The sequence below is a fragment of the Plectropomus leopardus genome, chromosome 13 (genome assembly GCF_026936395.1).
Source record: "Plectropomus leopardus strain MGB_pleo_1.0 chromosome 13, ASM2693639v1, whole genome shotgun sequence".
In the NCBI taxonomy this organism is placed as follows: Eukaryota; Metazoa; Chordata; class Actinopteri; order Perciformes; family Serranidae; genus Plectropomus; species Plectropomus leopardus.
This window is the reverse complement of record NC_142188.1, coordinates 28,441,304-28,456,466: the sequence shown is the minus strand read 5'-3', so window position 1 is coordinate 28,456,466 and position 15,163 is coordinate 28,441,304. Positions and strand designations below refer to the sequence as shown.

Here is a 15,163-nt window from a genome sequence, read left to right as displayed (position 1 = left end):
GTTTTTTTTTCTTGTTAGATGACAGCAGGTGTTGACTTCATCCATGATTTATCAGAAATTCCTAAATGGGATTTGATTTCATGACTGCTAATCTCTGATTGGGTGCAGAAAGCATCCATTGATACTGACTATAGAGAGGAGTGAAAAAGGTGTAGTAGCACCTGACAGACAGAGGGGGAGCACTTCTGTCAATCATCTCCACATTAAGCGGTATGAACTATTATAGGCCTTATAGGAAAGATCAGATATTATAAGCATTACAGTTTTATTTAGCTATTATTAGTAATGGCCTAATCTACGGGTCGTTTCATGGTCGTTTAAAAAAAACGACAAGTCCAACAGAGTTTATGAATTATGAGTTAAAGAAAATTTAGATGACAGCAAAATAAGAATAAACAACCCATTATTAAAAGAACACAGATTAACTTTTTAGTGAAATTTTCCGTTTTGATTTGTAAAAAAAACATTGAACGGCTGCCTTTATTCAATAATAACAATAATAATAATAATTTTCGACTATCTAATATTTGGCCGTTTGTAATCGCAATTATGCTGTCCAAATTTATCGTTCGGCTGGTCCTACTATATGATTCCTTCTCAAAAACTCTTGAATTTCACTGGTAAACAGTCATTTCCAGTGATGTTTGATGAAAAATACGCTTACTTAATCAATTGTGACATTATTATGTTATTGTTAGATTATAATAAAAAGTTGCTTGTTTTCCCGCTTCAGGCTTTTCTGAAAACAAAAAAAACCTCTCAAATTAAATCAGCATGAGTCCTTTTAAAGCATCCTTATTGCCAATAATGAAGTTCGATTACTGATAGTCATGAATTTATCTTTAATTTATATTAAGCCCATACATTAAAACAAAACCCATAATAAAACAAAAAATGCTTGTTAAATAATTTATTCATAATACAAAGTGTTTTTTTTTCTTCCTATAACCTTCCCGGAAGCAATAATACTCTCTTTAATCCCAACATAAACAATGGTCCAGTTTTCTATCCCGCTGTGTGATGATGAGGTAAAAACATAAAACTTTCTCAAATGAAACCAAAAGAAAAGTGTATACTGTGATGTCGTTAAAACAAGCTGCTCTTTACAGTGATTATTTACAGCATTTTTGCGTCTATACATTTGTGTGTGCCGGTACTGAGTTGACAATAAAAAATTTAAAAAAAAAGGTGGGGGGCGACATTTTACTCTGCGGTAATGAAAAAAAAAAAAAGCAGCAGGTTTATCTGAGTGGGAATAAGCGCGTCCGGGCTGCGGAGGGAGAAAAGGCTGCCACGTTTCCACTGGTTGAAAACAACATAACTTATTCAGTAAAAAATATATACAATCTCACGTACATTTTCATCTTTAGGCTACAGCACAAATCATTCATTCGTGTCAAACCTGCGCCCCCTCCGAACTTTTATTTTTTACTTTCTCGCCTTTTAGGACAGTGGATACCCTGGTTAAACTGAGCTTTAGAAGCATCACAGGCCCCGTTTACACCTGTCATTTTTAACATGCGTCTGGGATCCGGATCAGAGTCGACTGCTGATAAAGCAGTTCCAATAAAAGCTTACAGTCACTTCTTATAACTGCAGAAAACAAGTGGTTGCTCTGTTTAAAAAAAAAAAAAAAAAAACTGGATAAAAGCTGAATTATCTTTAAAAAAGAATTTGGACATTTTATAATGAAAAAAACTTGCAATAATGTATTTTATCTCCAGATAAATACATTATGAGTGCTGAAAATTATCACCAATTAACAAGGACATTCAACAGTCTCATTCAGAGCAAAAGGAATGACCCTCCTGACTGATAAAGGGGAAACAGTCCGCTATTTTTTGGCAGAAGTATAACATAAAATGATGTAACAAGTGTCATAACTGATACTGCACCAGCCAAGTAAAGCAGCTTTTGTCCAACACTGATCCGGATTGTGTGTTTAACATATTTTGTTTACATTTACACCTGTTGTTAAAACTCCACTTGTATGCGTAAAAACTGATTTGCGTCGCCAAAACAATTTCCTGTCCCATTTATTTTTGTCCTTTTATCTGACGTGAACGCGTCATTATCAGTCTTCATGAAGTCCAGTTCTGACAGGAGTCATATCTCCGTGTTTGTAGTCTCTGTAAGTGGGTTTGGATGCAGCCAAATGCGTCTCTGCCCATGTTTTGATGAGCGCGTCTTTCGTGCGTCTTGGCACTTTTACGCATTTTCTTGCTCCGTGTGAGCACAATGCTATCCCCTCAGGCGCATGATCGTAATGTCAGGTGGAAAGGGGGTCAGAAAGAGTGCGGCAAGTCTCTGTTGGACCCTTTTGGGCCCCCCTCCCCGTACTTAGGGCCCCCCACAGCTGTGGGCATCACAAGGTGTCCGAGCTGTTACTGCAGGGGCTGATGAGCGCCAGGTTGGTGGCCTTGTGCTTTTTCAACAGTCTCGTGATTTTCTCGTCGTCTGAGTTTGGGTCCAGTGGTTTGTTGTACTCGTCGTCCTCCTCGTTATCCGAGCTCTCCTTCATCTTCTCCGTCTCGGAGTCGTGCTTCTTCTTGGCCGTGGCCATCTCTGCCGCGTGTCTCTTCCGCCATTTGGTTCTTCTGTTCTGGAACCAGACCTGTTGAGGAGGGAGAGAGGTGCGCACAGATGCTCAACAGGTCCAGAAAATGAACAAGAAATCAAAGGCAGGAAACAGATAGGGTCCATTAAACTATTCACACCTGATGTAAATGACACAGCGATAACAGAAATGACTAATAATGGCAAAAACTTTAGTAATAATAATAGCAGTAATAATCATCATTTAATGATATGGGTTGTATGTAATCAATCACAAAGAACGCGCAGCCAAAAGCCGGAATTCACAAATCACAAAATGTGGCCCAAATAATATTTTCCACATTTGCCAAAAATAACTATGCAGATTTTTTTATTATTATTTTTTTTTTTTTTTTTTACCTTGACTTGACTCTCGGTCATTCCTAAAGAGTAAGCCAGCCGGGCTCTCTCTGGGCCGGCCAGGTATTTCGTCTGCTCGAAAGTTTTTTCCAGTGCAAAAATTTGCTGTCCCGAAAAAGTCGGTCTGGAGTGTTTCTTCTTTCCGTCCTTGTCCAACATTAAATTAGTCTGAGCTGGAAAAAAGAAGCACAGGGAGTAGAAGTTTAGACAGCTGTTTCATACTGATTAACTTCACATGCTATTTTAAATGTGATGCTCGTGTAAGATAACTCAATATGAGCCTCAAATATATTTATACAACGCTCAAGTGTGTCTGAGCCACATGCTAAATTCACTGTCAAACTATTCACAATGGTACTTTTCTATTTTATAATAATAGTTATTATTATTAGTAGTATTAGTATTAACATTTTGCACGTTTAAAAGTCTTGCCAAGTGTCACTTCATATTTTTTTCTGTTTTGTTAGAACCTTCCAGAGTCTGTAAAAGTACCTTACATAGTGACCAGGCAGTGCTTAATGATATTCATTTAGCTTTGCTATTATATTCTATAGAATATATTAAGATTTATTGTGATTACTGTGTAAAAAAATAACAATGTAGTTATTTTTGTTTGTGTGTGTTTGCTGTTGCTGTGTATTGTGACAGGCCTCTATAATATCAAGCCAAAATAATGTCTAAAATCACAAGACAAGCAACATATCTCTACAAAAAAAAACCCCAAAAAAACATAATGCAGCCTCGCAGAGTTGCCTTGGCTTTTTCTGAAATTATACAACTCAAAACTATCCCTAAAAGTGCAGACAGCTAGTCAGAAGAGAAAAAAAAAGGACTTACTGGGACAGGGAACCCGCGGGTCCCTCCAGGGAGAGCCCTGCATCACCCCGGGCCAGAAGATGGGCGCCCTCCCCGGCAGTTCAGCCAGGGGCTTCGGGTACCGCGACATCGCCGGGCTGAAGTACATCCCCGCGGCCGCCGCGGCTGCCGTGGTGGCCAGGCCGTTTATCCGGGGGAAGCCGGAGAGCAGCTGCCCGGCCGTGGTGATGGGTCTCCCCAGGATGTCGCTTATTCCGTGCGGAGTGCCTCCGGTCATCTGGGAGTTGAGGCTGGAGAGATGCGGCGCCTTGAAGCCCGCCGGGCTCTGCTGCAGCGCGTACGGGAACAGGGACGTCTTCATCTCGGTCATGTTGTGCAACGCCGCCAGCGGGGTGCTGCCCAGGACGAAAGCACTCTGCCGGTTAGCCTCCATTTGCCCGACCGCTAACATTTGTGAACATGAACCACCAGACTCGCTCGGGACAAAAACAGGAAATAAAAAGAAAGTAAATAAAGGCGCAGAGCGGACTATTCAGGAGCCACTTCTGCCGCCTTCTGCAAAAGTATCCTGGAGGAGGAAGACTCTGGAAACGTTGGAAAAACTTGCGCAAAAAGCGAACTTCTCTCGTGGGAGGTGAAGAGCCTGGTCAAACTCCCCCAAAATGTCTCTCCGCGTGTTTGTTTTGGTCTCAGTGTGTCAGCTGGGAGAAGGCTGCATGCGCCCGCCACAGGAATCCTCGCGGAAGTCGGCCGCTCTGATGATGTTTTTAGTGGTTTTGATGGGAACCATTAAGGGGTCGACTTGTCTTTCCATAAATTGACTCGCTCTAGGCTGGGAGTGAAGCGGGACCCGCTGATAATAGCGCAGCCACCTGCACGCGCGCTATTCCCATTGGACGGGGCTGAGTGAGACGGCGCCGTGATTGGAGGAGACAGAAACTCCGCTGCTTCACACGTGCGTCGAGCTGGACGGGTGCTGCGTTGATGTGCTGTCGGAAATAAAAACTTCCAGTTGAAATAAGCCTACTCGGCGGTTATAAGGACTGACTGGATTTATTTATGATAGATGATGATCCATGTTGCGGACAAGGGACTTTTCGGAGCGAGAACACCGCCGGAAAAAGAAGGCGAATATCCATCGCATGTAGTAACTTAGTATAATTTTTAGGCCTATTTATAGACGTTTTTAATTGCGATTGTATTTTTTTTTTTACCAACACTTTAAATATGTTTTAAAAGGCCACACCTCATGTACATGTTTCAGTTTATTTGCACAGCAGCAAATAACTCCATTAAAGCAAATATAACTTATTTTCACCCTCATCTGAAACCAGTTTTTTGTTGCGTTTAAAGACTTCGAAACGGTCGATTTCATGGTGTCGGAGGAGGCCCTGAATGCATCAGCAGCCACACTCTATTAAGATCTTTAGCGGTGCTGTTAATGAAGCGTCTCCCAGCGTGGAAATCATTGTTTCCACATATGACAAAGAATATACATTTACATTATATGCTGTGTGAGTATATTAAAGTAGAAACGGGAGTCGACAGGTTGAAAAAAAATTAAAATGTTTGGAGACTAAAAGATTACGGAAAAATAAACCAGCTTCATAAAGTAACAAATAAAAATAAATAAAAATAAAATGAAATACATTGACTTTTTGTTGATATTTTAGACCTGATTGGACTTTTCCCCAACTAGTCAGCGTGTTTTTCTTTCCTCTGCACAGTACTTTGTGAATTTTTTCGATACTTTGGTGAATGAGGTCGGAATAAACTGTTACTCCAGCTCGTGTTTAATCTGCCTCCCAAAAAAAGACGGTACCACTCACTTTAAACCGTCTTGAACATCGCCATTATTTTATGTCATATTAGGCTATGTGTTTTAATCTGAAATAGATTTTAATAAAAGAGCAGTCTGTTTTATGAGACAAAAAGTGGATTATTACAGAGTCTAAACTCTTTAAAGGACAGAACTGTGTTTTATTAGAATGAGATAATCCGTGTTTTTTGTTTTTTATTTTTATTATACAAACTGCGTTATTACACAGAAAGTGTGTGAGAAAAAGCGCCAGGCTCCAGTCATCACTCTGAGTGCTGTAATATTTTATGGAGATGCGAGGAAGGGTTGTAAGAGTGAAATATGGCCACGTTAGCATTTGAAAGGCTTCAGCAAATGCACCTTGCTGCCCATTTGCTCACCGCGGAAAGATTGTGGATTTTAAAAGGTTTTCAACGCGAGGTGATTCACAATTTTGACTGTATTTCTTCAAGCTGAAGGGATGCAGTACACACGGCTTCTAATTCTGCAAATGGCCCTCTATTTCTAATTCATATTCGTATATTTCCCCCCTCCCGATCATACACATTGGGTTTTATTACCTTGTTTTAAAGTCTTTCTAAAATAATCACTATAGGAGAAGCTATTGAAAAAATAAACATCATCTTATAATTTAAAAAAACAACCACAAACAAAGCAGACTCAATCTGTCTGTTTTAGTAAATGTGAGTGAGTTAAATAAAGCAGCTGGTGTCTGACCCGGTGTGAGATCAATGACAGAAAGATTGGCACTTTTTCCAGCTCATCTGCAGCCAAAGACGAGAGCTGCCAAACGGCCCGTCACCGTAAAACCATAATCGCAATTTAACATAATGAATGATTTGAATTTTTATCTCCTAAATTCACAAGTAATTTAAAGTATAAACTCTTAAACTCAGATCCGTTACAGAAATGGACGGGGCGCTCACTAAACGAAAAAAAAAATCTTGACAGATAATTATTGGAGGGGGAAAAATAAACCAATAAAATATCACTTATTTCGATTAAACACCACGATACTGACATACACATATACTATTATTATTATGATCATCATTTTAGACATAATAAAAGATGAGTCATCAGTGAAATAATACCAAAACAATAATAGCTATTTATAACATCAATAGTAATAATAATAACAATAACAATAACAATAATAATAAAAGTTTAACTATTAGAATAATAAAAGAATTTTAAAAAGTATTTTTTAAAATTGTATTATTATATATTCACATTTTAATGTGAACCTGTTGCTCGCCGCAGTAAAGTCATGGTCGTGGTGAATAGGCCTGATTTATGCGCTAACATTCTTTTGTGATTTTTTAATAATGGCTTGTTGGCCCGCTGATGGCGCGCACCGCAGGCCTTTGTCCCACCATTGAAGGGAAATAGGTTAATAAACAGCGTAAAGATAATCTTATCTGAGCGTAACCTCGACACGAATGGGAATTGACAGAGCAGTGACAGGGAAGATAAGCAGATGTTTGGACAAAAAGACGCTTGTTGCAGTCAGTGGAGGATCTGCTCCGAGTCACCGAGGCGTTCAGCTGCTTCATCACCACTCGTTCACTGCCTCTCTGTCCTTTAGATAACGGACACAACAATCAATAAATATATATATATATAAAAACATGCATGTGTATATAATCCAAATTATAGAAAATGTCCAGACTGATAAAAAGGAAACACTTCAAATAGCCTGCTACTATTATTTTCAAAGCAATCATAGGCTGTGATTTCACAAACTGGTCGACCAATATGTAAATAACTGAATTGCTGCTCTCAGTAAATCTACAGTGTTTTGTTCAAACATCCTATGAGAAGTGAAAATGGAAGAAAAAGGATCCCTTGTCAAACATGTGATTATATTTACATAAGTGCACAGAGCATCAAAATGAAAGCCCGTATAATTTGGCCAGCAGCGCTCTCTGGTGGCACACACTGAAACTAACTTAAATGGCTTTTTTCCCAGTCCATCTATGGCAGGGGTGTCCAAACTTTTTAATTTTTTTTATATTATTAGAAAAAAGAAAGAAAAAGAAAAAAAATACTTCAATTAAATATACATATAGTTTTTTTTTCTACAGTGTATATATTATTGCATTAACCCTTTTGAAACCTAAGCAAATTAGTTTGATTTCTTGCAATATCATAGGGAGGAGGCAACAATCAACTTAACATGACATGGCCCAAAAATGTGCAAACTTAGCAAAACAATTAGTAAAAATTTCACAAAAAATTAACTGATGAGTAGGTAAGTGTGTGTGTGTGTGTGTGTGTGTGTGTGTGTGTGTGTGTGTGTGTGTGTGTGTGTGTGTGTGTGTGTTCACCACTGGAGGCACTGTAACACACTCAGAGAGAATGCCTTTACCCTGCTGTTAAAAAATAAATGTAATATTCATCATTGTTTCTGTTGTTTTCAGCTAAATTGCATGTTAGCTCCGTTACTTGTAGTTAAATTATATTGCATAATATATCAATAAAGATGATTTTAAGTCACCCTCAATGTGCCCATAAAGTCCAGGCCTTAAAAAAATGATGTGAATTTTTATGTGAATATTTGAAATAGATATATGGTTAAAAAAAATGTTCTCATTTCACCTTCATTATCATATATCACATGGGCCTGCGACAACATTTTAGTCAGTGACTTTAAGTGTTAAAGAAATAAGTTTAATCCACTTGTCATGTTTTTTCTAGTTCACCTTGGAAAAATTGACAAATTATAAAAGGACGATATTGAATTAAGGGGACATATGCTCATTAGTTGAGTGGGTGCCAGTTTTTCATTGTCACAGGCCCCCTGAACACATAAATTGACTGCAATCATCAGGTAACAACTCTGGGAAAACTGGAAATACTTCAAAAATGGCTTATCTGATCTTACCTTAAATGCACATTACGTTGCAACCATGTTTTTTCATTAGGTTTTGTTGTGTAAATAAATAAATCATGCAAAGTTATATAAACTGACCAAATGCTGCAGTCTGTCCCACTGGATGACTTTGCACAACTAATATAGATGCACTTGTGATGGCTAAGAGTATCCTGATCCATGTGAAAATACTGCTTCTGCTGACTTTTCTGGCTTGAGCAGAATACAGCTCTGTGAAATAACAATGAATATTTATTGTGGTCATATTTAACTCTTTGAACCCTGAGCAAATTGGCTTGGTCTCACTATCACCACTAGATGGCAACCTGCATCAAGAAGCAGCACAAGAAATGGCAACATCCCAGTGTTGTGTCTATGGGTGGCTGTCCCCCTGGGGTCACACAAAAGTCAGACTCCTATAATTGGACATGAATCAGTGGTGACCTGAGGTTGTCTATACTAAGACTTTTTAGAGATATTATATTATTAGTTTTTCAATCATGATTTACCATTTGATATTACACGGTGACTTTTCTTGTCTTTGTTTAAGACTTTATTTCATGATTTTTGACAACATACACTGCAACTTCATCTAAGGGTTCTTTTTTTGGGAGTTTTTCCTTTGGTGATGTGAGGGTCTAAGGGCAGAGGGATGTTGTATGCTGTAAAGGCCTCTGAGGCAAACCGTGTTTTGTGATAATGGGTTTCGTAAATAAAACGGACTTGATCTCTAATGACAGTCAAATACTATGATTTTTAATGACTTTTTGCTAATATGCTATACTATTTAAACGTTATTTTTAAAGTTTTTTTTTATAACAAACGATGACTTCTTTAATTAATTAGATAATATACTAAACCATGACGTTTTTATGACGTTTTTGCCGACACACTGTAAGACAATGTTTTTTTGAATTTTTTTTGAATGACATACTATAGTATGAATTTTAAAATTTTTTTTTTTTTTTTATCAATTTCTGGATGACATAGAATACTATGATGTTTTCATGAATTTATGAATGACATACTACACTATGACAACACACTACACTATAAAGTTGTTATGAATATTTTGGTCAACATTCTACACTATAGCATTTTGGAGGTCATCGAAATGCCTAATTCATCAATAAGTCATGTCTTGTCGGAGTGGTCGGAGTCTGTCTGCCCCCCTCTCTTCAGTCGGTAATACATGGACTAATCCATGACGCGCATCACCGTACTGCGCAGCGCGTATGCGGAAATGATCCCACCGCGCTGAGAATCAAATCATGTAAACACCACCATGGTAAACACAAACAGCCGCGCCGCCTGCTCATAATAACGTAAGAGAAATGAAAGCTGTGATAGCAAGAGCTGCTGAAGCATCGCAAAGTTTCAGATGCCAAAACGCAGAGATAGAGACAGGAGATCTGAAAGCAAGCACAGAGGAGAGATGAAGACAAAAGCAGAGAGAGAGAAAGAGAGGAGAGACAAGCATAGAGAGATATGAAAGCAAGCACAGAGGAGAGATGAAGACAGAGAGAGAGAGAGGAGAGATCAGTCAGTACATTATATGTCTCCATAACTGATCTGTTATTGTCTTGTGTGGTGTCCTCTCTCTGTAGTTGTAACCAGACACAGTAGAGCACAAGACCACGATCAGCCTACTGCCACCCTCTGGAAAACCAAGGTAAAGGATGACATGTTTAACAGTACATTAGACTGATGGATGCGGGGCCCCCAAATGACTGCTCATCTGGAGCCCCCAAATGGTTAAGTTTGCCACTGACTATGCTGTGATGTTATTGTGGTCATTTTGGGTCATTTTTGACTGCATACTATACTGTAACATTTTTTAATTTTTGAAGACATACTATACTATAATGTTTTTGTGACATTTTGGGTCATTTTGATGACATACTATACTATGATGTTTTTGGGTCATTTTTGACGACATTGTTATGTCCCCAGACTAGGGGAAACCTGGACACAACATGCGTGGTTTTTCCACTCTCCCACTCTCAAGAACAACCAGCTTCACAGTGATTTTCAAAAGCAAAAACAGCAGTTTATTAATGCAGATGCACATAAACAAAAACAAACGGCAAACTAAAGATAAGTCTCTAACCTAAACTGAGAAACAGGAGAAAACGTTCAATAAAAGGAAAAGGCTACTCACTCCTAGAACTGCTGAAACAAAGTGCTCAAATATTTACAGTGCTTAAAAAAGATAATCACAAACAAGTAAAAGTTGCGTTATTTTGGGTCATTTTTGAAAACATATTATATTGTGACATTTTGGGGTGATTTTGGGTAATTTTTGACTGCATACGATACTATGACATTTTTTGGTGATTTATGATGACATACTATATAGTTACGTTTTAAGGGTAATTTTGGGTCATTTTTGACTGTACACTATACTATGACGTTTTTGTGTCATTTCTGACGACATACTATACTATGATGTTTTGGGGTCATTTTTGAAGACATACTATATAATGAAGTTTTTGTGTCATTTTTGACAACATACTAGAACGTTTTTCGGGTCATTCTTGACGACATACTATACTATGCTGTGTCTCAGCAGATTATACTATGTGGCTTTCAGCTGTTTTTCTGACGTCATATTTTGACATTTTTCAAAATACGAATCTCATTTTTTATATTATGATGTTTTTGGCCAGTTTGCAATGTTCTTTGCTATGACGTGTTGCAACATGCTATTCTAAGTGGTTTTCAGCTATTTTTTGAACATACTATAATTTCGACGTGGTTTTCAGCTGTTTCTAGCTGTTGTCAGATTCAACATTTTTAGCCAAACTATAGTATAGCTTTTTCCTTCATTTTTTCAACATGCTATTTGAAGGTATTTTTGGCCATTTTTGCAACATTCTTTGCTATGACCTCTCCCCGCATGCTATTTTAAGTGGTTTACAGGTATTTATAGCTGTTTTTTTAAAAATGTCTTTTCTGTCATTTTTTCAACATGCTATATCATGGTGTTTTAGGCCATTTTTGTAACACTCGATGCTATGACGTGTCTTGGCATGCTTTTTAAAGTGGTTTTCAGCAGTTTTAAGCCCTTTTTGGACATGTCAAATTTTGACATTTTTTGCCATACTATAGTATGACTTTTCAGGTCATTTTTTCAACATGCTGTTTCAAGGTGTTTTCGGCAAGTTTTGCAACATGCTATGCTATAGACTGCCTCTGCATGGTATTTGAAGTGGTTTTCAGGTGTTTTAAGCCTTTTTTGGACATGTCAAATTTTGACCTTGTTTGCCATACTATATAGTATGACTTTTCGGTCATTTTTTCAACATGCTATTTCATGGTGTTAAAGGCCGTGTTTGCCATATTCTTTGCTATGGCGTGCCTCTGCATGTTATTTTAAGTGGTTTTCAGCTGGTTTTAGCCCTTTTTGGACCTGTCAAATTTTGACCTTTTTTGCCATACTACAGTATGGCTTTTTCAATCATTTTTTCAGTATGCTATTTCAAGGTGTTTTAGGCTGTTTTTGCCACATTCTATGCAATGACATGCCTCTGCATGTTACTTGAAGTGGTTTTCAGCTGTTTTTAGCCTTTTTTGAACATGTCAAATTTTGACATTTTTTGTCATATTACAGTATGACTTTTTCATTTTTTCAACATGCATTTTCAACATGCATTTTCATGGCATTTTTGGCCATTTTAGCAACATTCTATGCTATGGTGTGTTTTAGCACGCTACTTTATGCTGTTTTGAGGTGTTTTCAGCTGTTTTTGGGACATGTCATATTTTGACATCTTTGCTATACTATAGCCTTTCCTTTTTGGTCATTTTTTCAACATGGATTTTTATGGCGTCTTTGGCCATTTCAACAACATTCTATGCTATGGTGTGTCTTGGCATGCTATCGTATGCTGTTTTAAGGTGTTTTGAGCTGTTTTTGGGACATGTCATATTTTGACATTTTTGCCATACTAGAGCTTTGCCTTTTTGGTCATGTTTTCAAAATGCAATTTTATGGTGTTTTTGGCCGTTTTAGCAACATTCTATGCTATGGTGTGTCTTGGAACGGTATTTTACGCTGTTTTGAGGTGTTTTCAGCTGTTTTTGGGACATGTCATATTTTGACATTTTTGCCATACTATAGCCTTGCCTTTTTGGTCATGTTTTCAACATGCACTTTTGTGGCGTTTTTGGCCATTTTAACAACATTCTGTGCTATGCTGTGTCTTGGCATGCTTTCGTATGCTGTTTTATGGTGTTTTCAGCTGTTTTTGGGACATGTCATATTTTGACATTTTTGCCATACTATATAGCCTTGCCTTTTTGGTCATGTTTTCAACATGCACTTTTATGATGTTTTTGGCCGTTTTAGCAACATTCTATGCTATAGTGTGTCTTGGCATGCTTTTGTATGCTGTTTTAAGTTGTTTTAAGCTGTTTTTGGGACATGTCATATTTTGACATTTTTGCCATACTATAGCCTTGCCTTTTTGGTCATTTTTTCAACATGGATTTTTATGATGTTTTTGGCCGTTTTAGCAACATTCTATGCTATGGTGTGTCTTGGCATGCTTTTGTATGCTGTTTTAAGTTGTTTTAAGCTGTTTTTGGGACATGTCATATTTTGACATTTTTGCCATACTATAGCCTACCTTTTTGGTCATTTTTTCAACATGCATTTTATGATGTTTTTGGTCGTTTTAGCAACATTCTATGCTATGGTGTGTCTTGGTACACTATTTTATGCTGTTTTAGGTGTTTTCAGCTGTTTTTGGGACATATCACATTTTGACATTTTTGCCATACTATAGCCTTGCCTTTTTGGTCATTTTTTCAACATGCACTTTTATGGCGTCTTTGGCCATTTCAACAACATTCTATGCTATGGTGTGTCTTGGTACGCTATTTTACGCTGTTTTAAGGTGTTTTCAGCTGTTTTTGGGACATGTCATATTTTGACATTTTTGCCATACTAGAGCTTTGCCTTTTTGGTCATGTTTTCAAAATGCAATTTTATGGCGTTTTTGGCCGTTTTAGCAACATTCTATGTTATGGTGTGTCTTGGAACGGTATTTTACGCTGTTTTGAGGTATTTTAAGCTGTTTTTGGGACATGTCATATTTTGACATTTTTGCTATACTATAGCCTTGCCTTTTTGGTCATTTTTTCAACATGCATTTTTATGGCGTTTTTGGTTGTTTTCGCAACATTCTATGCTATGGTGTATCTTGGCATGCTTTTTGTATGCTGTTTTGAGGTGATTTCAGCTGTTTTTGGGACATGTCATATCTTGACATTTTTGCCATACTATAGCCTTGCCTTTTTGGTCATTTTTTCAACATGCATTTTTATGGCGTTTTTGGTTGTTTTCGCAACATTCTATGCTATGGTGTGTCTTGGCACAGTTTTTTGCGCTGTTTTGAGGTGTTTTCAGCTGTTTTTGGGACATGTCATATTTTGACATTTTTGCCATACTATAGCCTTGCCTTTTTGGTCATTTTTTCAACATGGATTTTTATGATGTTTTTGGTCGTTTTAGCAACATTCTATGCTATGGTGTGTCTTGGTACGTTATTTTACGCTGTTTTGGGGTGTTTTCAGCTGTTTTTGGGACATGTCATATTTTGACATTTTTGCCATAATGACCTTTTTGGTCATTTTTTCAACATGGACTTTTATGGCGTTTTTGGCCATGTTTCCAACATTCTATGGTATGGTGTGTCTTGGCATGCTTTTGGATGATGTTTAAAGTGTTTTCAGCTGTTTTTGGGACATGTCATATTTTGACATTTTTGCCATACTATAGCCTTGCCTTTTTGGTCATTTTTTCAACATAGATTTTTATGGTATTTTTGGCAATTGTAGAAACATTCTATGCTATGGTGTGTCATGGCACACTATTTTACGCTGTTTTGAGGTGTTTTCAGCTGTTTTTGGGACATGTCATATTTTGACATTTTTGCCATACTATAGCCTTGCCTTTTTGGTCATTTTTTCAACATGCATTTTTATGATGTTTTTGGCCATTTTAACAACATTCTATGCTATGGTATGTCTTGGCATGCTTTTGTATGCTGTTTTAAGTTGTTTTCAGCTGTTTTTGGGACATGTCATATTTTGACATTTTTGCCATACTTTTGTCATACTTTTGTCATACAGTTTTTTACGTTGTTTTGAGGTGTTTTCAGCTGTTTTTGGGACATGTCATATTTTGACATTTTTGCCATACTATAGCCTTGCCTTTTTGGTCATTTTTTCAACATGCATTTTTATGATGTTTTTGGCCGTTTTAGCAACATTCTATGCTATGGTGTGTCTTGGCATGCTTTTGTATGCTGTTTTAAGTTGTTTTAAGCTGTTTTTGGGACATGTCATATTTTGACATTTTTGTCATACTCTAGCCTTGCCTTTATGGTCAAGTTTTCAACATGCGCGTTTATGGCCTTTTTGGCCGTTTTAGCAACATTCTTTGCTATGGTGTGTCTTGGCATGCTTTTGTATGCTGTTTTAAGTTGTTTTGAGCTGTTTTTGGGACATGTCATATTTTGACATTTTTGTCATACTATAGCCTTGCCTTTTTGGTCATTTTTTCAACATGCACTTTTATGGCGTTTTTGGCCGTTTTAGCAACATTCTATGCTATGGTGTGTCTTGGTACGCTATTTTACGCTGTTTTGAGGTGTTTTCAGCTGTTTTTGGGACATGTCATATTTTGACAT

At 37.4% G+C, this 15,163-nt stretch overlaps 1 protein-coding gene and 1 long non-coding RNA gene across 2 annotated transcripts in view; one reads left to right on the top strand and one right to left on the bottom strand.

Annotated features, from left to right (window-relative positions):
• Nucleotides 1-895: 895 nt before the first annotated feature.
• On the bottom strand, nt 896-4,622 carry nkx6-2 (NK6 homeobox 2). The gene is made up of 3 exons (XM_042502761.2): nt 3,793-4,622; nt 2,956-3,128; nt 896-2,614 (listed from the first exon to the last, which is right to left on the bottom strand). The coding sequence occupies exons 1-3, from the start codon at nt 4,220-4,222 to the stop codon at nt 2,366-2,368; spliced, it is 852 nt and encodes a 283-aa protein (XP_042358695.1). The 5' UTR covers nt 4,223-4,622; the 3' UTR covers nt 896-2,365.
• Nucleotides 4,623-9,713: 5,091 nt separating this feature from the next.
• The window catches only part of LOC148187739 (uncharacterized), a 19,851-nt gene continuing 14,401 nt past the window's right edge, over nt 9,714-15,163 (top strand). The window contains exons 1-2 of the long non-coding RNA XR_015778448.1: nt 9,714-9,790; nt 10,073-10,137. This is a non-coding gene — a long non-coding RNA (uncharacterized LOC148187739). The remainder of the gene's footprint in view (nt 9,791-10,072; nt 10,138-15,163) is intronic.